Below are 22,872 nucleotides of genomic sequence, written 5' to 3' on the forward strand. Positions count from 1 at the left end.
CGTTGTGCAGTGGTTTAAAATTTGGTGTTTTTGCCGATTAACGTCGGGGCAAAACATCATCGAAATATTTAAAAACAAAAATTGAATTTCCTCAAACTCACGGCGAGCAATATAACTGTATACTTACTATTATGTCATACGTGTGCGTATTTTTATTTTTTATTTTTTTTTGTGTGTACCTAGTCATATAACTACCGTGTATGCATGTTTGATGTACCTACGCAAATACGAACGCGAATCAAAGGACTATAACGACAATTTAGCTTTGTACACAAAGTACGCATACATATTCGTAAAATGGTATTTTATTCAACGGCAATATAATATGCTAAATATAATATTACAAGACGCCGGCTGTAATATTATGCGTGCGTATGTATACAAACATTGTTTAACACAACAACAAAATAATAATAATAATAATAATAATAATAATAATAATACATATCGTGTAATATGTTATAATGTATTACCTGTGTTATCCGATTGGTTTGAAAACTAAAAATATTCGTTTGGTCGTGTATAATATGACATTTTTTTTTTAATAGAAATTTAACAAAAATACATTGGTGTGAAAATTTGACTTGTCAAAATAACTGATTGTATTATAATCAAAGTCAAAAATAATGTAATGAAATGTTATACGGCATGTAATTTTGACGAATAAAATGAAAATAATATTATGATTATAATATGTACGTCAATTTTGTTGGTACATACTATTATGATATAAAATGTGCCAATTACAATAAACACATCAATACCATTAAATTATGAAACTAGAAGTTAATGAGTATTCGATTGAAATAATTAATGCCCAAAAACGGAAAATCATATTGATCCAGTTATCCCACAACAAAATCTGAATTTATCTCGAAAACCATACATACGTTTATTGATATTTATTTTAATACAACGTCCAATTTTTCACACTTTTATTTATTTATTGTATGCTAAGTATATGGTATCACGTTAATTATAACGATAATAATACAACAATATAGTAAAAAATTAACAATAACAATGACGATTTATTACAATTATACGTACATAAAGTATACAATCAATGTTAAAAGTTGTAAGTACTTACTAATTAGATAGTTATTTTTATTTATAGCTTTACGACTTGATCAGTAAGATTAACTCTTAAGTAATTTTCTAACTTCACTTTGTACTATAATAGATTTAACTGCGAATAAATGCGTTAAAAATGAAAAAAAAAAATTTCAGTTTTTTAGTTACATTATTAACAAATGAGTAGTTTAGTAATTTAATGGATAGTTTTCTTATTTACAAATTTTTATTTTTTATGCTTATATTGAGTTACACATAATTATACTTTTATTTAGTGTAAATAGTCAGTGATCTCAACTAATTTCCAAATCATCTATATTGAAAACATTTTAAATGTAATAGGTATAGTAATTTTATTGGTATTTTTTAATGATTAACTCAATTTTGTTAAGTAAACAACAATGACTAATTGGTCCAACTTTGCTAATTATATGCACATAATATAATTACATATTACAAACAGCTAATCAATTAATTAATAATAAAAAATAATAATATTAATTTTAAAAATTAAAATAATAATAATAATAATAATAATAATAATAGTAGTAATAATACACGTATTTGGCACATAATTTACAGGCTCGTATCGAATCGGTAAAAAACAAACGGGCGCAGAACGATGAATCCGGGTCACATGAACGAACTGAATAATTTAAACATTTGTCTTGTGTTGAATCTGCATTTTTTATACTCTGTATGACACGCCTCCATGCTCTTTTTACTCCGTCCCAAGTCCATGGCCTTTCGGAATATGTTCTTTGCCATATTTTCGCCAAAATGTTCGGTGGGGCTGAAAAATTAACAAAACGCATAAAGTTTCTGTTAGACGTAAAAAAAAAGAACAAGAAACGCTTTTTCAATTTGAAATTGACATATTTCAATAATTTCACTGACTATATTGTATTGGTTATAAAGTGATACCAATATCCCACTATTTATTCATTTTTTTTCTGATATTGTGTCAATAACTTTAAAAAACTAAATCATACTATCAAAAAATAACATCGATATTTACAAATTCACACTCAACATCACCACATAAACTCGAGGCATAAAGTTTTGGAAAAAAAAAGATCAAATTGAAATTTGAATATAATAATATTAAAAAGGATATTTTATTTACGCATTAAAAATTACTTAAATACTTATAACATAAATTAAAATAAGACTTTTCAAAAATTATGAAATACTTTTTAAAACCAAAAAAAATGTAATTCTCAGCCTTATACAAATATTTAAGTAAATACTGAACTGCCTTATTTTAAGATATTTTTACTAAAATTATCGCATATTTTTATGTTATATATATAAATAAGTAGTTGCAATAACTACAAATATTACAATTGGAATACTGCTGTATAACTCTTAAGCCTAAATACAGTATTTCTCTTACACATTACACGAAAATTAGTTTTTATTCCACGTAAAAATAACTCATACCGAAAGAAGGCAGTCTTGTATTTAATCTTCTGCGACTTCTTAGATAAATTAAAATTACCTTAAGGCAAGTATTGTTTTGTGACTCTTTTGCATTAACATTAATTAGCTAAAAATTAACAAATTAATTACTAATTATAGTGACACTTATAACAAACAAATAATCGCATTTAATAAACCATTCTTGTATTCTATAAAATTAGTCTTATACGGACCGAATGTATTGTTTTATCCATAGTTGTTATGTCTCAAAACTAATCAATATTATGAGTTGTGGTGTAGTCTTGTAGTTCTATGCTCGATAAATAAACGGCGCCGTGGCATATTGGTTGTGGTCCACTCATGTTGCACTGGTGCGACAAAAGTGCTTACGCCTAGTTTGTGCACAAAACCGTAAGTGGTTGTTGTTACTAATGTTCTATTGTGGTAAAATTGCTATAAGATATCGTTATTTCGTTTCGATTGAATTTCCGCTGAAAACTGTCTACTAGCGTTTCTTGAATAATATTATGTACGAAAATAATAATGTTACAGACGAAAAGGAACTAAAGGTTTTTGGTCCATGACGTTAGGTTAGGTTTGTGCATTTTTAGGTCTGTGCATTTAAAATGTAATTATATATATATTATATTTTATTTTGTTACTCCTTTGAAGAAACTGAATTCGATCAAAATTCGTTTTAATATAGAATATACTAGTACATGTTCTTAATTATATTTCATATATTTTTTTGCAGTTAATTATTCATGTAAATTACTATATTATATTATAATTGAACTTTTTTCTTCAGATATTCTTATTAAAGCATATTGTTTTTGTATTTTAATATTAAATACCAAAATAATTGAAAACAATTATTATGCTAATTACTTTTGAAAATTAAATACTACAGTTTCTTGATAATTTATGTTCTTTTTTAAATAAAGATTTATTTTAAATATTTTTTTTTTTCATAAAAACTATTCATTTTTTGTAAATAATTATATTATATATCACTAAATAATTTATCTTTGATGGAATTTAATGTAAGGGCTAAATAGATTGCACATAATACATAAGCAATATTTTTATTTTATTTTTTTAACTATTAAATCATCCGTTTTTTTATATTTATTTGAGCCTTATTTGATATGAATAATTGTAGAATAAATTCTGTATACACATCGTCTGCCTAAGAAAAAAACAATGGTCTTCGTGTACATTGTTTTGCTGATCATAATATAGACACTATACGAACTGTGTATACAAAGTTTTTTATTCTTTTTATCACTAATCAGTCATTTTTCTGTACAATGCAACTGTTTTTACTTTTTTTTTCACATCATTTGAAATAATATCACAACATTATGTTGACATTTCAAAAAATTAAATAACTTTTAATGATAATTGCAGTAATCAAAAAAAAAAAAAAAAAAATGTATTTCAAAATTGTTGTATTTTTACATCTTTAAATCGTATTTTTTTCTAAAAGTTCATAAACTTACCGATAAAATGACTATTTAGTAATGAAATATAAGTGCACCATGTGTATTTTATTAAACTCATATATTACTAGTTTAGTCTGCACATTCATATTGTTTATAGACTATTCGCAATTACCGTCTGTACAAATCTCCAAGAGTTTACTTTTTCATGGTCCAAAATTTATTGTTTAAGATAAACAACTTATCTGTAATAAATTAACCTCCGTTTATTTATAACATATTATATAACACGTGAACCCAGCTCGATCCTGTTCACACATCTTTGGAGGAGATCTATCGTACGTCAATTTTTCCACCATACCATATACGTAATATCCTCTCCTCGACGTATTTTTATTTTTTCGAAATCTCGATGAACACCACTCTGAATAGTAATATCAAGCTAACAAAAACTATAAACCTGAAAACGGTATAGTCAAACCCACTTGCAATAAATTTTGACGGTATTGCCAGTGCCTAGAATTATGATGTACTTGCAAACTTTGGGAGCTAAAATATTTTAATAAAAATTACACAATGTGTTTAACAAAAATAAATTCTAATCTTTTCAAAACACTTTATATCTATTTTACACGAATACGGTCGATTAAAATTAAAATGTATTAATTTTCACTATTTATATTTCCTCTTTTCATTTTTTATTCAATTATTTAAATATATATTTTAAAATGTAAATGCTTTTCAAAAATATATTTCATCAAATATCAATTATGTTATATTAAATACAAAACTTGATATTTATAATTTAAAAAAAAAATGTATGAAACTCAACATTACTGATTAGGACGACTTAAAAAATGATAATAATATTAGTTGAAGAAAAAACTAACTACTTACATAGAAAGTAATTATATAAAAAACTTTTTCGTCCGGTGTTGTTATTGGTATCGTAATACGATTTTTAATAGCATTAATATATTGTATTGCTACCATAAAACGGTTGGTAAATTGTATTCAATGAAATATTGTTATAATATATACGTATATCATATAGACTATAGTCATATAAGTATACGCAATGACTATACATTTTTAAGGCTGAAGTTAAATAAAATATATCCATCATGTATTTAAAACCGAAAGCTATTTCTTATCAAAACAGTTAATACGTAACAATTTAATTAGTTTTTAATGCATAACCTATTTTCGATAATTGAACAGTAATCGATACTTGATATGTAATAATATAATGATTATATTGATAAAAACATAAAACAGGCATAATTTTTAAATATTGTGGAACATTATTGTATTCTCCAAAAAGTTAAAGAATCTATGTTTGTGTTTGGAAATATTAAAATATACGTTGGTACAAATATTTACACATTAATATATTATATTTATAAAATAGGAACCAATAACGAAAAAATAAATTACATTGACCAAAAATATATTTATACGTGATCATAGAAAAACGACTTTCTAATATTATCTATTAAAGGATGACGTGTGTCACTTCCAGTTTGTCGTGTTCAATCGTAGAATTATGTAAAAGTATTTTCTAACACATTATTCACCTGTCAGAAAAAAATGTTAAAAGAATTTATGTTAATACATCTTGTTATAATATTATATACTAAATATTTTACTTTTTTCCCAAATCCAATTCGAATTTGATGAAATCGTGTATTCGATGAATACTAGAATTTTTTTTTGTTTGTAAACCTCAAACACACACAATATAATCCGACATAATATTTTCATAATCTTATCATAATAATATATTTTACATCCTGTTTTGTTGAAACCTTAACGGCTTTAAAAATTAAAAACAACAACTTATAATTTTTTCTCAAAGTAATTATATTTATATACAAATGAGGGACATCAATTGAATTAGTTATTTGAAATTACAGATTAAGTCCTGCAGGCGTGTTTAAAGATTACCATTATGTATCCAATCTTATCAACTGAAAATAATTAATGATTATATTTTATAATAAGTCGTGTTGTTTTATTTATATAGGTTTGTAAATTTCTGTATACAATAATTTAAAAAAATATATATTCCCTATAAGAACGAAAAAATGTTTATCAGAAATATATTTTAACTATATTTTTTAATATCCACAGTAAATTCAATGTAAGTCTTTATATTAATAGTGTATCAATATCATGAACTATATTTATTATACCAACATTTCGGCCTTTACACGAATCTCGGCGAAGCAACACACTTACTGACGTTCTCGATTGGTTAAGAGTGCCTCTAAAGAATTTATAGGAAAAGCTTCATTTAATTGGTGAAGACAAAACTTTTTAATCTCGTTTGTTGTGTAAACAATATAACGAGCTATTTACGTAGGCACTTCATAACATACACGTACAGGCACAACGCAGACGTACGTGCAAATAATCTCTCGACATACTATTGCCGTGCCGATCGCGGAGAACACGTAACATGGTATTAGGTTTAATGTTCGATGTAATAATAATATAACTATATTACCTATATAATGACTTCTGTATATTTGCGTCGGGTCGGACTTCCACGACGCATTCAATCGGAATTATTTTCGCTTTCCGTTTCGATTTACTCGTGAAACTGATACGCATCAAAAATGTATATTATTATATAAATAACTTATACACAATAACAGTTAGATAGACTCACATCGGGAAAAAAATAACAAGATCATATTATTATTAACAATACGATGAAATTCTTCTTATAATTAGGTAATATTGGCAATGCAATGATATCTCTTTGTAGTTGTTCGTAATTAATTAAAATTATGATTATTGTCGTTACAGGCTATTATGGTCGCGTTTGTGCACTCCTGCTAGAGTATGGTCTAAAGACGTGAAAACACGTTTAATCATTTTTATTACGAACAATTTGACATTTAGGTGATGTATACGGTACGTTATAATATGTATAATGTCTGAAATTTCAATAGGTACAAATTATGCAACTACGAATTACGTAGAATTAACAAAAAATAAAACTCACATTCTGGGTGGTTACAATCCCAACACACACTCACGTACACGTATACCTTTAATATTCCAACGCTAATTGAAGAAACCTAACTGTATTATTTGCTGTGGTGATAAAAGGATGATACTCATTTATTCATCAACTCTATCTAACGCAAAAAAAAAAACAAAAAAACAATTACCTAAATGAAGTAAAAATAAACGTATACAGTTTTATACCTTTTGACAGAGAATTTTTCTAATATTATAGCGAATTGTACAACTTAAACGTAGATGCAGTATTATAGATACTTAAAGCTCGATTTTAAATTATGTTATAGAAAAATAAGTGATGCGAGAGGGCTAATATTGTTATTGTATATATTTAAGTTTGATAATAGGTGAGATCACAGCAAAAACAATTAAATCGTATTGGAAACATTTGAAACGTAAATTTAGTTTATGTTATGACGATTGTACAAACTACAAATATAGTCAACGAATGGGTGTGGAGTTTTTTCTGAATATGTGCTTGAACATCGTGATAACGTGTTTCCGGATAAAACCATATGAGAATTATATAAGTAACGACACGCCATATGATGCAGCTCTCTAACACACAATCGTGCATCTGTACCATATTGTGTAAACCATGGTTAAATAAGTTTTAATATAAATAAGAATTTCAAAAACAAAATGCGTATCGAATCATATTTCTACTATTTAGTTTGTAAACAAATATTTAAATGCATTAAGCCCCGAGCTGTCATAATATAAAATTTTAGTAGGTATCATACCTAATATAATATATGTTTTAAATTCAATAGATGTGTTATAAGCTCGGGTAAAATTCTTAACCAAAACGATATGTTTTTTTTTTTTTTAATGGCTTAATTAATTTAGTACTTTTTTGAAACGAACTAATAAGTTTGCTCGTTTTTGTACCTGTAAAATGTTTATTGGCTTACCGAAAACCAGAAAACATATAGCTACCTACCTAAATGTTAACAACAGGGCAGTTTTTCGCTTATTCGGATACTTTAAAATTCTAAATGCCCGAAAATTGGCCCTCTTACGCATGAATCGGGTCAAAACACCGCCGGACTCTAATCCCTATTGCACCCTAACGTATATCTGGACGCTGCGCATTCGATAAATCATCATTATTATAACACAGACGCTTGCACACGATAAAGCGCGTAATAGAATTGATGCCACGAAAACCCTTAAACGAACATTTTATATCTCGCGATTTAACCGTGATAATACCTTCGGCCACGTATGACACACTATTTCGAACTGTAAATTATTTAATTTACTATAAATTTTATTTTAAACGTAAATATGATCAGATGATACCGACCCCTGTATTTTTTTTTTTTTTTTTTTGTTAAATATGCTATAAACAGTGCGTCGTATTATTGGCGTAAGGTGGGGTTAGGGTAGTGTCGAGATAAAAAAAAAATATAGGTAAGACATCGTTACTTAGATTTTGTGTTTAATGCTATGATAGTTATAAGTTGTAACGTTAGTCTTATTTGTGTTATAAGATTTTGTAAAATATTATGTTTTGTTTTACAAACGTGGTACATCCATAACCGTGGTCTTCGTTACCACTTGTCAAAATCGTCACGCTACCAATAAACGTGAACTCGTACACTTCATCAGTTGGTTGTGAATATTCTGGTATGCGATTATGCGAATAAAAAAGCCTGTCACGGCTTAGGTTAGGTGCACGTTTTGATTCGTTGTAAAATTGACAATTCGTATAAAACAAAATTTCAATAATAACGACACGAAATCAGTTATCATCATGCACATTCTGCGATTTATATTGTCCCGCAGGAGACGTTGTAATACAATTTAATGAACATTGCAATACTATTGTCGAACGTCAACTTCAGTCAATTTCGTGCTACAGGTCATATACTATTATATTCGTTTTCATTCTAGTACATAATTTAAAGTTATGGTATTACTGAAAGCCAAAACCCTCAGAACACACAATAACAATAAAATACTACAATAAAAAAATCAATAATTACGTAACAAACAAAATTAATATTAACATCATTATTGCAAAAATATGTTAGCAAATAAAGTGACCAAAACTTAAGACAGAAACGTTTCGGAACGGATGGCATGTGCCAACTTCAAATCGATGCGTATACCATGAATGGCTACAAGTGTTTGTTTCCCAAAAAGGCCTGATTACTTACCTAACAAGATATGTTGTATTAGGATTATTATATAACACTATAATTCCAAATCATCTTAGTGGTATACCCACCTAAATAGTTTGCGTTTAACAACTATGCACGACACTATATTTTTTTATAATATTATAAAATATACACAGTATGTATTACACACCTCAAAACCGTTCTCTATTCACTTATATTTTATTCGAGTTTTTAGCTGATCTACATCCATCTCAAATTAGCAAACCAAATAAACACAGAAAGTATTTGGTATTACAGCGATTTATAATTGTACTCTGCTGTTACTGTTATTTATAAGCTCGATAAATAGCGTACATTTATTGCTACGATTTGTGGTTCTAGGCTTATTTTACGAAAAAAAAAAAACAAAATACCTAATAACATTAATAACATTTATTTTGACCTATGCGATAATCGAATTATCATTACAATCTTACATCGTACACGCTGTGCTCTGAAAAAACCTACGATTAAACTTAATACTTTTAAATAGCGTAAAAATATATTAATATATAATATATACACTGAAAACTTCAATCAATATAAATTTAAGTGCCAAGATCGATTTTGTGTATAATAATTACATAGTGGGAATACGAATATGAGATAAATAACGACCATATTATGGCAATTCAATGTTTGACACAACTTTGATTTATAAATAATTACAGTTCTTATCGAAGGCGAGCGTTGTGTACAATAAACGAAAACGAAATTAGTTCGTGCTGATAAAGCACAGGTACCTACCTACTTTATAGTCGTTACTTTATGTAGCGCTCATAAAAATATAAAATGTAGTGGTCTAATTATCTTTATAAATTAGACATTTTTATATTTGCAATTCAAACTCGGAACTTTTCCTTTAGTCGTAATAAATTAACACAGACTTGTTTAGTGTTTTTACTCGATTTTTTCCCCTTTTTATTTTACGGTCTTTTGCCTCTTATCCTTAGTTTCTATGAATAAATATATTATTATGACATGTTCAGCCGCCTATATTTATGCACTCCTTTAAGTAGATACAACGCACATAACTCATTACAAACGAAACATGCTTAGAAAAATACAACGGAGCTACACATTATCCACATCGTTGAATATATCTGAAAATCCAAATTACGTATTTTGATGACGTAGTAAAATATTTGATAATTTTAATAAAATTTAATTTAATAAATAATTTGGTATGTAAAAATTTACATGGAACCGAAAATCAGAAAATAAATAATTAAATATTTTATTAAATACTACTACGATTATTAACCGCACTAGCTCATTTATTTATCGATCCAAATGGTTTGTTGGATAAAACGCACTGAATGCAAACAATTTAACAGAACACAAGTAATTCTAATAATTCTGCATATTTTATATAATTTGATGAGTTATGAAATATATACCTAAAATAAAATCATAACTCTGATATAGCATTTGTATTACAATATATAATATGATGGAGTACCATCCATTCTCGCCGAAGCCCTTCAGCCAGCCAACATTCAAAACACGATATAATTTATAATCAATTCTAATTTAATCAACCTTCTGTAAAATAATATGTATTAATATTAAGCAATTACCTTCCAATGTAACCCCATAAATTTGTAGTAGCCAATGGCCCTAGATGCCGAGGCTTTAAAATAAAAAAATAAAAAAATAATAAAGTGTGCATAGGTGCATGGAAAACTGAGAAAAGTCACTGTATATAAATATACAATTATAATATATATATATTTATTTTCAATAATTGCAAATTTTTCTTATACACGCAAATACCCGAATGATATTTCATTGTTATTGCCATTTAATAAGTTTTATTCGGATTTGTTTGTTTATAAACAGACAAATATACAATTATATTAAGCCTACGAACCCAACCTGTTTTACCTAAAATTAGTCCGTTCTTGCAAACAATTAGATAATGAGTATAATACTAAAGTAATCGATTACCTATACAATATCACTTAAAACAGCTGATGGCTTTTGTTTTGTACCAACGACAACATTTCGTAATTTTTTTTTAAAACTTTTAATGAAATATCGAATTGCAATATAATAACCAATATAGATCTGGTATATATTAAATTATAGTTTAATGAACAAATATATATATATATATATTATTTTATGTACATGTTAAGTTAAACTCCCATTTTTATCAATAACAATATCTGTTACATTTTTACAATATTTTGTGTTTTTTACATGTATTGTTTATGTTGTATTTATTTTGTTCTTCCTTAACGCTACAATATTAAGTTAACTCAATTGAAAACGTAAGTATATATTTTTAAAATTATATAATCAGTAAATGTATCAATTAAATTTGAAAAAATCGTGACACTTCTAATATCTGTTATTTCTTATTCGTCGTAGCGCATATAATTTATTTTTTATTACTATTATTGTCCTATCATGCGTTATGATTTATATTAATTTTGGTTAGTATAATATACATAATATATATATATATATATATATATATATATATTATATACATAGCAAACACTATCGAAAACTCACCTAAGCAACTTGAGTAGATTAGTTTCCACTTTATTGAGCTGATTTTCAGGCGTAGCCGCGATTTGACATATCATTTTCCTCGCACACGTCGACCTGTCTTGCCTAAGGATTTCGTCGAATTTGTAGAAATCAGCCAGTGACTCTTCGACGTATGCGTTGACGTGCTGTAAAATGAGAAGGGTCGAAATTGTAATAAAAAATAATATATAATGCATAATAATTATTATCAATATTGAAGTAAGTCGACATTCATAGGTATAGTAACAACAATAATTATTTACAGTATATTCTTTTTAGAAAATATAGGCATTAACTGGTTAAAAAGTTATTTTTTTTTTCAAAAATGTTAACTTGACTAGTTAATTAATTTTCTAATTTTTTTTAAATAGTTCAAGTATCCGTTATAAATTATAATATCCATAACTTTTTTAAATGAATTTTAAGTACAATATATTAAGTTAAAATCATGTTCATAAAGGTTAATTTATTCTTGTTTTGTTTGTAAATTGTATATATTAAATATATCTAAGAACGTTTAAAATATTATAAAAGTTATTTTTAATTATATTTAAATAAAGATAGGTTTATTTAAAAAGTATGCTTCAAATATAACTTAAATATATCTCGAAAAATGTTTAGATAAATACAAATACTAAGTAAGTATATTATTATTAATATATTAAAATAAAATTGGCTATGAAATTGATTATTTAATGTAATAAATAATGATCAACTAAATGAACAACTGTTAGATAGCCTCGATTAAAATTAATTCCCTGTAATATCAACACACCACTTATAAGATGTACTGGTAGTTCTAATTAACTTAATACAAATATTATAAATCATAATACATGCGTTAAAGTATGGGCATATTATTAGAATAACTGATAACAAATTAATAACATAGCAAATTAAAGTATTTCCATTTAGCCGTCAATTTGATATTTTTAGAAATTTAAATACTAATATTTAAAAAGCCAATAAAATAGCATTTAAAAAACTAAGTTTAATACTAGATATTTAAGGATAACTACCTACTCACCAGTTATCATCAAAAACAAATATATTTATTGCATGATAATTATTAATTGTTTATAAATGCGAGATAGATATTGTTACGCGAACGTGTGTCTTATATAACGTACGAGATAAATGTAAAATCATAATGAGACGTAAAATGATTTGAGCTTTTCTTTTAATGATCATCGTTGAATATTAACCGCAGCCACTTTTTGTTTACAATCATAATAACTACGACTTTGATTTTGTTTTAATTATTATAATTATAACGTTACACAACATGTGTACCTATCCATGTGTGCGGCTTGCGAAAGTTTCTCCGAGCCCAAGAATGTCATATCGTATTAATCAATATACCGCAAATCATCGAATTTACGTTATCGTAGAATATAACACGTAACCATTAGTGTTCCCTATATGTCTTTCATGATTATCAATCACATTTCATACAATTTACTAGGTACACTACGTTATATAAGTACTAGTAGTGTAAAGTACTCCAGTAAAAACATCCAAAAAGCCTTTTAAATAATCAAATACATATTTAAAAAAGTAGTAGTATCAGGACAAATTATTTTAAATATTTTCTTAAAGTAACTGTATTTAAGATCAAATACTCACTATTAAATAATTTTTCTTTATAGTTCATACATTTGATATTTCAAATTCAATCACGTTTTAAAAATAATAATTGAGAAATTAATATGATTTGAGTCAAAAAGTACAATCCAAAGTCTAAATAAAAGTATATTATAACAAATTTTCCAGAGTTTTTATACTTCATTTTTAAAATAACCTATAAATTATTTTATGATGTATTTTTATTAGTATTCAAATTAATTTTTTTTCTGAGTGTTCAAATACGTATTTTAAATACTTTTCAAAACTAATATTTATATCTGTACTTTTAAAAGACTGTAAGATACCTATCATACGTATAAAACATTGTAATAGGTATTGATTGGGTATTTTGCTGCGTGTAATTGGCTATAAAATAACGCGACCATATAATTATTGTTAGAAAATCATAAACAGGACTTTTATTCGTACACTATACGTCTACATCCCAAAAATTTTATGCTTCCATGTCTACCCAACACATCGCTATTAAACTGAATTATGATGATCATAATTTCGTAATATTAGTTATTGTTTTAGATTGTAAACGTAATTATGAAGGATTTATAGTGAGAGTCATTTCAGATCGAAGTCACCAATAAACTTTAATCATCCGAACTGAACAAGATGGGACTATATGTATAGTCTATATCTATATATTAATATATTATACCGTAATTGAAATGGGATTAAAAAAAATAAATAAATAAAATAAAACGTAATGGAAAAGCGGTGGACTGAACAATTAATGCTGACCTCTACAGCGATAAGCCGAATAGAATTAACGTTTCGTTTTTCGTCGATTAAATAAAAAAATCAAAGAGCACGTGCAGGATTGCGTTGAGGCGAATGAATTAAGACGAGTTACAACAATCAACACAGGTCTGCGATGTACCTATATTATATATTTATATTATATTCTGTCCATATTTTATGAAATAAACTTTTAGTGAGGATAACTAATGGTGGTAAATTGAGCTTTTTAATTTAGTTTATCTAAAAAATATTGTTAATAACCCCGGAGAAAAAGTCTCAGTATTTCCATAGTTAACGACACCGCTCATATTATAATATATTAAATTATTATAATTGGTTTCTTGCTTTTTTTTAAAATTGAGAACCTTTTTAGATAGGTATCATGCATTATTTTTAACTTAAACATTCTATAATATCGATAAGTACTGACGAACGCATATTTTTACGTTTTAAACAATTTTTATTTTTAAAATATTATTGAATAACGATTAGTATTAAACTTTAAAACTAATTATATTATACTGACCATAACTTTTCTTACTTATCAATTTTTTTCACAATAAACTCATTGACGATCAATATACGTATTTTCAGTAATTAATTTTTATCCATTAATCATTATTGTATACATACGACTGATACACTTAACCGACAGCCCAAAAAGTATTCAAAAGAAATGTAAATATTAGTGTACCAATTTTGTCAGTATAATTTACAATATAACCACCACTCTTTGTTGTATCAAAATTTATTCCTCTGTCTACTGCCTTAATACAAATCTGTGCGTTCAATTGGAAATAAAACTTTGTCCATATAATATTTAATGCATCGATAAGCGCACAAAATAATGTAGTGGGGATTAATAACACGACATTATTTGACGTACTTAACTATTCGGCAAGGTATGTGCTACCTGCAATCAACGTCAATCAATTCAGAATAATGAGGATATGGTTAAGTTGTTTTTTCTTGTGCATAGCAAAATTGTCACGACGTAACCCTTAGCACCCTTAAAATTTCCCTGCGCCTTTTATGTTTACCTCACTATAGTGACTATCTACGTCTAATTAATGTGCAGAAAAATACATTTCCATGAATACAATAAAATATTACAAATCAATTGTTATGCTTTTGAAAAATAAAAATAATTTTATACTTATAGTTTTAAGTAAAACTACATTTTTATAAAAACATGTTATTTTTATCTATTTATCTGTTGTAGTTGTTTTTTTTTTTTTTTAAGAACAACTTATTTATTTTTAATTTCATATTTATATCAAAATAATTATGCAATTATTCTGCTTCTAAATATCAAATAAATAAAATAAAAAATACGTCATTACTAAAATAAATTTTAAATGAATCACCCAGTATGTCTTTTCCGTAACCTATATACTAGTAGTATTAAAGTGTATACATATTGAAATGTATTATGGCGTGACACGAGTACGCGACACTAAAAAAACTGTATGATTAATATTAGGTTTGACACTCTTAAATAATACTTCTAGAGCCATTGAGCATTGAGGTGAAAGAAAGTGAATTTGAACATGAATAATGATGAAATCGTATGATGTATACAGTACTATACATCATGAATTTATTATCATATATAACTAATTTATTATTACGTTGATACAAATATTAAAGCAGTATGAAATAATTGAAAATCAAATCTTACATTTCTCTCGCACAGCAATAATTTTATTGTTTATACATACTTAATTGTATTAATAGAATCGATAATAACTGCAAATGTGTAATTTAGATCCTCAATTTTTTTCTAATTTAAAACATAATTAACAATTATTTTATAGAATATATGGATAATATGATCTAATTAATCAGAAAATTAGTTTCAGGTTTTTCTACCACCTACACATACATAGCCTCATATCTAGTAATAGATTTCGTAAATATTCGATATTATTCATATTGTTCTTTTGATTTGTTTACTTATCATTCCTAAATTCGAAGAATTATAATTATTTAAAAATCATAGAAATAAAGAAAAATATCTATTCAATTTATCTATTTCAACTTTACAAAAACATCGGATAATTAAGTAATTTGTTTTTTAATTAAAATATAAATTTCTGTAGTATGTTTAGAGTTTCGAATTCTACATATTGTCTTTTAAAGTATCTATAGACTATAACTGCCTGTTCGAAACATTATTTGATCTCCAAATTAAGAATTAAACTCTTATAAATTTTAAACGCATTACTCGTGTTTGAAGAGGATACAGATCCGTAAAGAAAATGAATACATAAATTTGAAAATATTATTGAAAATTTTTTATCGAAATTTATAATTACGTTTTCTATTAAAATAAGTACTTCGATATAATATTATAAACAAATAAAAATCAATATATATATATATATATATATATATATATATATATATATATTCCTCGTACTTGATAACTAACAATAAATTCAAACACATCACTCTCTTTAGTTTGCAAGTAAGGACTAAATATTTAACCCTGTATAGGGTATAATGTTCAAAATTATCTTTAACATAAATGAAAGATATTTATCTATACAAATAAAAATTAAAAATATTATTTTTTGAAAATTCTTATTTTAACAGTATTTTTTATTTATTTTTTTTATTAAATGTAGTGGTAGGTTACTACTAAAATAGTGCTGGTCGCTATTTTTACCACGTAAATAAAAATTATAGTAATCACTGAGTTTATTATATGGATCAGAACTTGGATTTGCGTGTCTATTTTATAATTCTATAGAATATTTAAGATAAGATATAATTAGATTTCTTTAGATAAAAAATGAAAATATAGCTACAACATTTTGTTTGTACTTATATATTTTTACATTTTCCATAATACTTTAGGGGGAAAAAATTGAAATTGATTAGTATATTAATGTATATGTTTTGCATTTTACTATTTTTATAAAAATTATATTTTTGGTCAATATAGTGTTTTCCAAAATATTATCAATAGAAAAATTAACGTTATAAGAATTACCTAATGATGCATTTAGTAGCGACTTGGTATATTTTATCAAGTATCTATTTCAGTCAACATTGTACGTTCTTTCTCTATACTGAAATATATATTGACTAATTATATCTGTGTATACGAATCAAATCTAACGACATTGGAAAATATCTGAAGGTTCCATAATATTATACTAAGCAAAAATAATTAAAAGTTATAGGATCTTCATTTAATTTTGTTTTTGTTACAGACGAACTCATATAAAACTCATAAATTGTAATACTGTATTAATTAAATATTTATATATATATTAATATATTTGATTATTTATTTATTAGTTAATTATAAATTATTAAATAAGATCTATTCATTTTTATATTGTTTTAACAAATACTTGATATGTAATATTTAAACATTTTCTACTTTTTTTTTTTTTTAACACAATGTTATTTTAAAAATTATTATTATATATTTTAAGGATTTTATTTATTGCAAGTTCTATCACTTATAGTTAATATAATTATAGTAAATTCTTGTCTATTTAGCACAATTTAAATTTAAATTACCTAATTATTGTAAAAATTTTGTTGCATTTTATAAAATTCAACCATAATTGATTAAACTATCATTAATGGTATATAACATAGAGATAAAAAAAAAATAAATTCAAGTTATACCTAATTATTAATAATATAGCCCAGGATTTTAAAATAATTAATAATTTTAGGTGTCTATTAGGATCTCATTAAAACACTTCTATTTTTTCGAATCGACATACATTATTCGTATTGAAGATTATTCATAAATACTTAAGTACTTATTATTATTATTAAAATGAAGCCTATAATAATAACTACCTTTACTTATTATTTAATACATTTTACACCTAAAATATTTATCAAGATAATAGAGAAAAGTTGATCAAATGTATCTAGTTAAAAAACAGATCATTTAAAATTGGAATTTTAGCTATAAATACAATAGAATAAATTTATAATTTTAAACTTTTACACTTATAAATACGGGTGTTTAAATACGACTAGCGTTTACAGCAAGAATGGACTTATAGTTGTACCATAAAATAACTACAATAAAATACACTTAATAATTTATCTCAGATAATCATTTTATTTAAATATAAAGATAAAAAGATAATTTAAATTATTTTTATCTATTTAAGATTAAAAAAGATAAACTTTTTAGAATTTTGAATACATTTATCTAAATAATTCACTGCACGTACAGATTATGTATCTATATTATTTTTAAAAAACCTACCTCCACATGTGCTAATGATTATGTTTCAAGATTACATCGGAGGATATGGTTGATCGCGTTTATTACAAATTAAAACACATATTAATATTATTTGTTTTATATATATATATATATATATATTAGTACTCAATAATTACAGTATGGTGAACAGGTTAGGTTTAGTTACATATTTTAGACTATTCTAAATACAATTATTGTATTTGTCGTAATTTTTTTTTTTATATTTAAATCGAATATATATTTTAAAAATTATAGATATATGTACAGACAAAATTCACATATGCCGCACAAACACAAGTTACTTAAAAAAAAAAAAAAAAACTAAAAACAACAACAAAAGGATTTTGCTACTTTCTTTTTATATTTGGTAGGTATACAATATTTCTACCTATATAGACCATTTTAGGCTAACAATTGTATATAGTTAATAAACAGCTGAACCGGACAACAAACCGAGATCGAAATTACATAATTAGAAGTCTAATATGATATACTAGTTATCTGGATTACTAACGCCAAGATGAAGCTGAATATCAAATAACAATCAAAAATTGATGGTATTAAAATATTTTTACCTTTTCATTAGGCTATTATATGAAAAATTTGTTTTTAAACTAATGTTTAATTATCGAATACATTGTGTTTATCGCGTGTAATTATAACTTTACTTTATATGATCCACAATTATTATTACCTTCTATTAAACCGACCATTTTCCCTAAACCCAATGGTTTAAATTCAATAAATACATAATATGTATACTTGTGTACGCGATATTTTTTTATATTTTATGTACACATATTTGAATCAGCATAGGTACAGAACATAATATAAAAAATTGTTCATAGATTTCTGCAATCAAAAGAATAAAAATGATAAATTGTTGGGAGCTTACTGATTAATTATCATAATATGAGAAAAAACTTTGCGAACTACGCCTGAAAATCTGCTCACACTCGTAGGTAAGCCTTAAAACGCTTTTTCAAAACAAATGTTTTCAATTTAAACTGTCAGACCGGTCTCTGCAACAATAGTATGTGCGCTACGAACAAATATAACTCACCAATAAAAACAGTCTTGAGATTTTATGATCTAGGTCAACCGTTAATTTTCTTTACCGAAAATTAATTTTTGGTTCTCCGTGTTTAGAATTCACACGTAAAACTAAAATTATTTTCACGCGTTTATACTTTATGGTTTCTTGTACAGAAGATCGTCGGCGGTAGGTTAAATATTTTATATTTATAATGTACAAGTGACGCACGAGATCATAAGGGTCTCATTAAAAAATCCCTTTTCCGTTTACATTCGTTCTACACTCTAAACTTGTATGTGCATGAGTGTATGCGGGTGTGTATGTTTGACTTCGACTACAATTTGTTTCATGTAATTTTTCAATAGTCGTCCCCGCGGATCATTGTTTTCATATTGTTATATTATTACATAAATGTTATTAATCGTATCGTCTTCATAAGTTTTTTAATTATTTATGTTATAATTATTGCTCAATGACTCAATGGTAACGAGATAAAAAATATTGACGGATATACAGGTTGCCGTACGTCATTCCAAAGAGACCAATAGTATTGCAGACAGTGTAGGTATAATGATTTTAAATAATAAAACATTTTATTAACATAATACATGCATACAGTTTGAAAACCCAACAGATTTTGTAGCTGGTAAAGTTTACGAACAATAGACCGACTATATTATCATTACTTCATTGTGTCCAACTGTCTCGGCGACGCAACCATTTAGCTCGGAAGCGAAACGAGTGGTTGTTATTTACGTTTTTATTTATTTATCATTATTATTATTTTTTTAACAGTCCTCGGAGGTCCGATATGTTTGACGACAATTGAATAATAATTGGTTCTCCAGACAAAATATACGATTGCGTTTTAATAATAGCACACCGACTTTGTCAGGACACCAATGAAACGCAAGAAATGTTATTATTACGAGAGCATGCATTTTCTACTTGAAAATTTAATATTTAAAATTTTATTTTTTAACATTATAAATAACGAGTAACGAAGTAGAATACGCAAGCAGTGTTACTCAGATCTGGGTCCAAACCGAATAATGATCTACAAATATTCGTAATAATACAATGAAGCATTTTATAATTACGTAGACCATCAAAAAACAACAACCAGGTAGGTACGTATTTTCTTTTAGATACAAATAAAAAAAACCCTATCAATAATTTCAAAAATATATAATGAAAGTAAAAAATATTCAATTATGCATGAATGGACTTGAAATTTTCAATAATCAATTGAAATAGACATAATTTAATAGACTACAATTTAAACCTATACAAATGCGTTTTATGGACACAAAAATAACTTTAGAAAATTAGTTAAGTAGTTACATATCCAATCGATAAACGTCATCAATGAACTGTCACTGTCAGTATGATCGAATCCAGAAAAACAATCCGAAATCTGTTATTTCACACTCAGAATCAGAAAGATAAAAAGTTTTAATTGCTGAAATCTGATGTAGATTTTACCATTAGTATTTGGGTTAATTATGATAAAAATAAATAAATAAATAAACAAAGCTGAACAATTTGATACTACATAAAAATTGAAAAGTTTAGAGTCACTTTTTCTAACCCTATATATTATACTCGCCTATATTGACTTTAACTAAAACGTGACCTCCCATACGCGATATTCGCATGATAAACTCGAAGGATAATTTATTGTGCTTGCACAAAATGTATTTATTTTCAATTTCGATTAATCGAAAAATTAAATTACATTTACTTCAAAGGCGAATGAGGCGAAAAATATTTTGCTCAATAACAATTACCTAAGTACAAATTAATATTTTTCTTATTCTTTTAAAAAATTGGAAAAACAGTTTTACTACGCGCAAATCTCTAAAAGGTCTTTAGCTACCACTGTCGCCAATCTAATGTAATATATTATTAAAAAAAAATAAAAATATATCCATTGTATTTCTACCTTGCTTATACCTTATTTAACTGATAAGTATATACTCGTTCAATCAATGTCAGCTTATAAATTTAAGTTAAAGATTTTATTGTTGAAACCTTTTTTTATTCTCAGTAATAACAAATTAAATATTATTATTTACACTCACTTCGTCCGGTATGGATCTCTTCCAGAGCCCCAAAAGCCTTCCGGCCATGGCTGCTGGCTTGGCCGGTCTACTAGAGGAAATCTTGTGCCAATCTTGCGCGAGTTTGTGCATCATCCACATGCCGGCCAGTCCCATGGCAGCTAGCAAAGCCAGTCTGATGAAATGTATGTGCGCCTTAACGGCGGCGCCCATCACCAGCACTAAGAATCCGATTATCGCGAATCTCATATTGACTGTCGCTGCGGATGTACTCACTGAAATAAACGATTCCAACCGTACCCATTGTGTGTATTTTATATAATTGGGAATTAATAAGTCTTTTATCGCTAAATAATAATTCCGTCTGTATTATTTAAATTTTGTCAATTAAAAAGTATTTTTTTTTTTTTTTTTAACAAAATTTGAAGTCATGACAATTTTGAAAATAATATTAAATTATGTAAGTTTTTTGAACTATCGTAAAATGTAATTTAATTTCATAATCCAAATAATCGTCTGCAAAGAATAGAGAAATCATAATATTTTAAAAATCCGATAGGTATAATAACTTAGTTATTTTTTAGTCGTAGATATTTAAAGTTAAAATTAACAGATTAATATTGATCTCCGAAATATTTTGGGTTATAAATTCTCATAGCTATGTGTTTAACGACAGTTAGACGAAAATCATTACGAATAGGTACTCACAATATGTATAGAATATACACTGCTCAAAACGACAAGTACTGGCAACGATGTCTCGCGTTGATTGCAGGAGACCAGATCGGAACCGCAGAGGTAAAAAATGTCGATAAAAATTTTGAAAACTACTAAGTTTCAACAAAAAAATTGTGTGTACAATTTGTTGGCTAGATATGTCACGAGAACACTCGTTGAATTCTGCGACGGTCGAGAACGAATTGACGGTACGAGATAGTCGGGACTTCCTGACGACGACCGTGCCGGTCGGGTTCAGCCACTGCCTCCAGGGTAGGAGTTGGTGGCGGCAGTGCTAAAAACTTCCGGTTCACCAAGACTCGTTACGAAATGACTTTCATTTCGTCCGGACTTTCCGGACAACAATCTGTTACCTATGATACGATATGCGCCTATACATGTTATGTGTATATAACTAACACGTTAATTCATATTCTCCATTTATCTAAGCTATCGGTATATATTACCTATATTGTCGTAATATTAGTTGTACGTCTCCGTTGGCTAAAACCGGTTTCATAATATATTTTATACTATGCACACTATGTCAAAAATAATAATAAGAAGAATTATTATTTGTTGTCGTTAAAATATTTTTAATGCACTTATACAAGTCCATTAATCATAAAACTCTCAATATTTTTTAACTTAATACTAAACCATCATCATGCATTGTTCATTTGCAATAATTTCTAAAGATTTAGTATTTTTTAATACTTATGAAACTTAATCTTTACGTTAAAATTAA

The 22,872-nt window shown here is 26.4% G+C and overlaps 1 protein-coding gene across 1 annotated transcript; it reads right to left on the reverse strand.

The window, feature by feature from the left end:
- Nucleotides 1–1,431: 1,431 nt before the first annotated feature.
- LOC112596545 lies at nt 1,432–22,340 on the reverse strand. The gene is made up of 4 exons (XM_025342286.1): nt 22,116–22,340; nt 21,429–21,682; nt 11,663–11,826; nt 1,432–1,867 (listed from the first exon to the last, which is right to left on the reverse strand). Exons 2-4 carry the CDS (start codon nt 21,654–21,656, stop codon nt 1,708–1,710), a joined length of 552 nt encoding a protein of 183 aa, XP_025198071.1. The 5' UTR covers nt 21,657–21,682; nt 22,116–22,340; the 3' UTR covers nt 1,432–1,707.
- Nucleotides 22,341–22,872: the final 532 nt, after the last annotated feature.

The sequence above is a fragment of the Melanaphis sacchari genome, unplaced genomic scaffold, assembly GCF_002803265.2.
Source record: "Melanaphis sacchari strain LSU unplaced genomic scaffold, SCAv2.0 Contig32_pilon_pilon, whole genome shotgun sequence".
NCBI lineage: Eukaryota > Metazoa > Arthropoda > Insecta > Hemiptera > Aphididae > Melanaphis > Melanaphis sacchari.

Coding starts and splice junctions, on each gene's coding strand:
- LOC112596545 (XM_025342286.1), bottom strand. CDS start 21,656: ATGAGATTCGCGATAATCGGATTCTTAGTGCTGGTGATGGGCGCCGCC. Junction 11,827..21,428: donor AGAGATCCATACCGGACGAA/GTGAGTGTAAAT, acceptor CTCATTTTACAG/CACGTCAACGCATACGTCGA. Junction 1,868..11,662: donor AATCTACTCAAGTTGCTTAG/GTGAGTTTTCGA, acceptor TTAATTTTTCAG/CCCCACCGAACATTTTGGCG.